At 16.5% G+C, this 1,499-nt stretch overlaps 1 protein-coding gene across 1 annotated transcript; it reads right to left on the reverse strand.

The window, feature by feature from the left end:
* Positions 1-36: 36 nt before the first annotated feature.
* Positions 37-953, reverse strand: PRSY57_1241700 (putative membrane protein; the record flags this gene model as incomplete). Its single annotated transcript, XM_020115094.1, has 5 exons — positions 37-130; positions 255-316; positions 421-446; positions 633-688; positions 799-953. Coding segments are annotated over 5 exons (393 nt in total), but the record flags the coding sequence as incomplete, so codon positions are not given.
* Positions 954-1,499: the final 546 nt, after the last annotated feature.

The raw sequence follows: 1,499 nt of genomic DNA on the forward strand, positions 1-1,499 counted from the left end.
CAATGTATGTTTATTTACTTATTTTTCTTCTCTTACTTGAGTTACATGCCAACATAAAAATGTATTGCAACAAGTTAAAGTCGCATAGCATATCATTATATATAAATCAATTTTTTTAAAAGTAAATATTCTACAAAAAAAAAAAAAAAAAAGGGTAATATAATATACGTATTAATGTATTCTAAAAAAATATATATAAACCATAGAATCTATAAATATTTAGTTTTTTTTTTTTTAAATTAAAAATAGATTACGCTTCCAAAACTATAAATATCGAAATTATACTCGAAACAAATAACATCCAATTATAAAACCTCTATTAGAAAACAAAAAGTGTAAAATGATTATTATATTATATGTATATATATACATTTCTTATATTTCATTATTCCTTTTATTAATCTTTCTTTATCAAATTACCAAAAGTGAAGGTATATAAGAATTACCTATACACAAAAAATATATATATATAAATATATATATATAATATATACAAATTCATATATAATATCCAAATAAGCACATCAAGATACACACATGTATGAGTTACACATATTAGTTTTCTTAAATAATTATATATTGTATAACTTTTTTATTATATGTTTTTTTTTTTTTTTTTTTTTCATTCTTACCCATAAATGCAAACACAGGAAATATGCAAAAATACAGATTCATAAAAAATAACCATCTATATAAAATTTTATAATAAAAAAAGGAAAAAAAAAATTACAGGGTTAAAAAGAATGAAATATGTACAAATATTTCAATACGTCTAGGTTTATAATATTTCATACATACCCATATGACGATATTGGAGTTGTAAAAAAGGTATATATAAATAATATAAAAATATAGGAATTATAAAATAGTAAAAAATATATATATTTTGTACACAAAATTTTTGTTTCTTCATCAGGTTCGTAACGTTCAAGTTTATCACGAATATTATCCATTTTATTATGATATATATATCTATATATGTATATGTAAATTTATAAGTATTATGATATATTTTTATGTTTTAAGGATTTTAATATATAAATGTATAATTTAAATGTTAAGTTAAAATGTGATTTAATTTAAACCAAAGATAAATCTACATAAAAAAACAAAAAAAAAAAAAAAAAAGAAAAAGAAATATTCAAATGATACATATCATTATAAATATTATATATATATATATATATATATATATATATATATATCAAATGTAAAAAAGAATATTTTTGATTTCTTATTTTATTTCATATTTATTTTTGTATTGTTTTTTTTCATTTGATTTGTTATTACTCTATAAGATTTTTCTTAGAAAAAAACAAAAAATATATATTTATATATACAAATAAATATAATATATATTATTATATATGTATAGTAAAGATTGCAACAAATATATTTATGCCCTATTCTTTTTAGGAATATTTAGAAAATTTCCGAATTTCAAAAGAATAAATAGAATTTATATTATATATTATTTGTAATCATTTTAAATACAATAT

The sequence above is a fragment of the Plasmodium reichenowi genome, chromosome 12, assembly GCF_001601855.1.
Source record: "Plasmodium reichenowi strain SY57 chromosome 12, whole genome shotgun sequence".
Taxonomy (NCBI): Eukaryota; Apicomplexa; class Aconoidasida; order Haemosporida; family Plasmodiidae; genus Plasmodium; species Plasmodium reichenowi.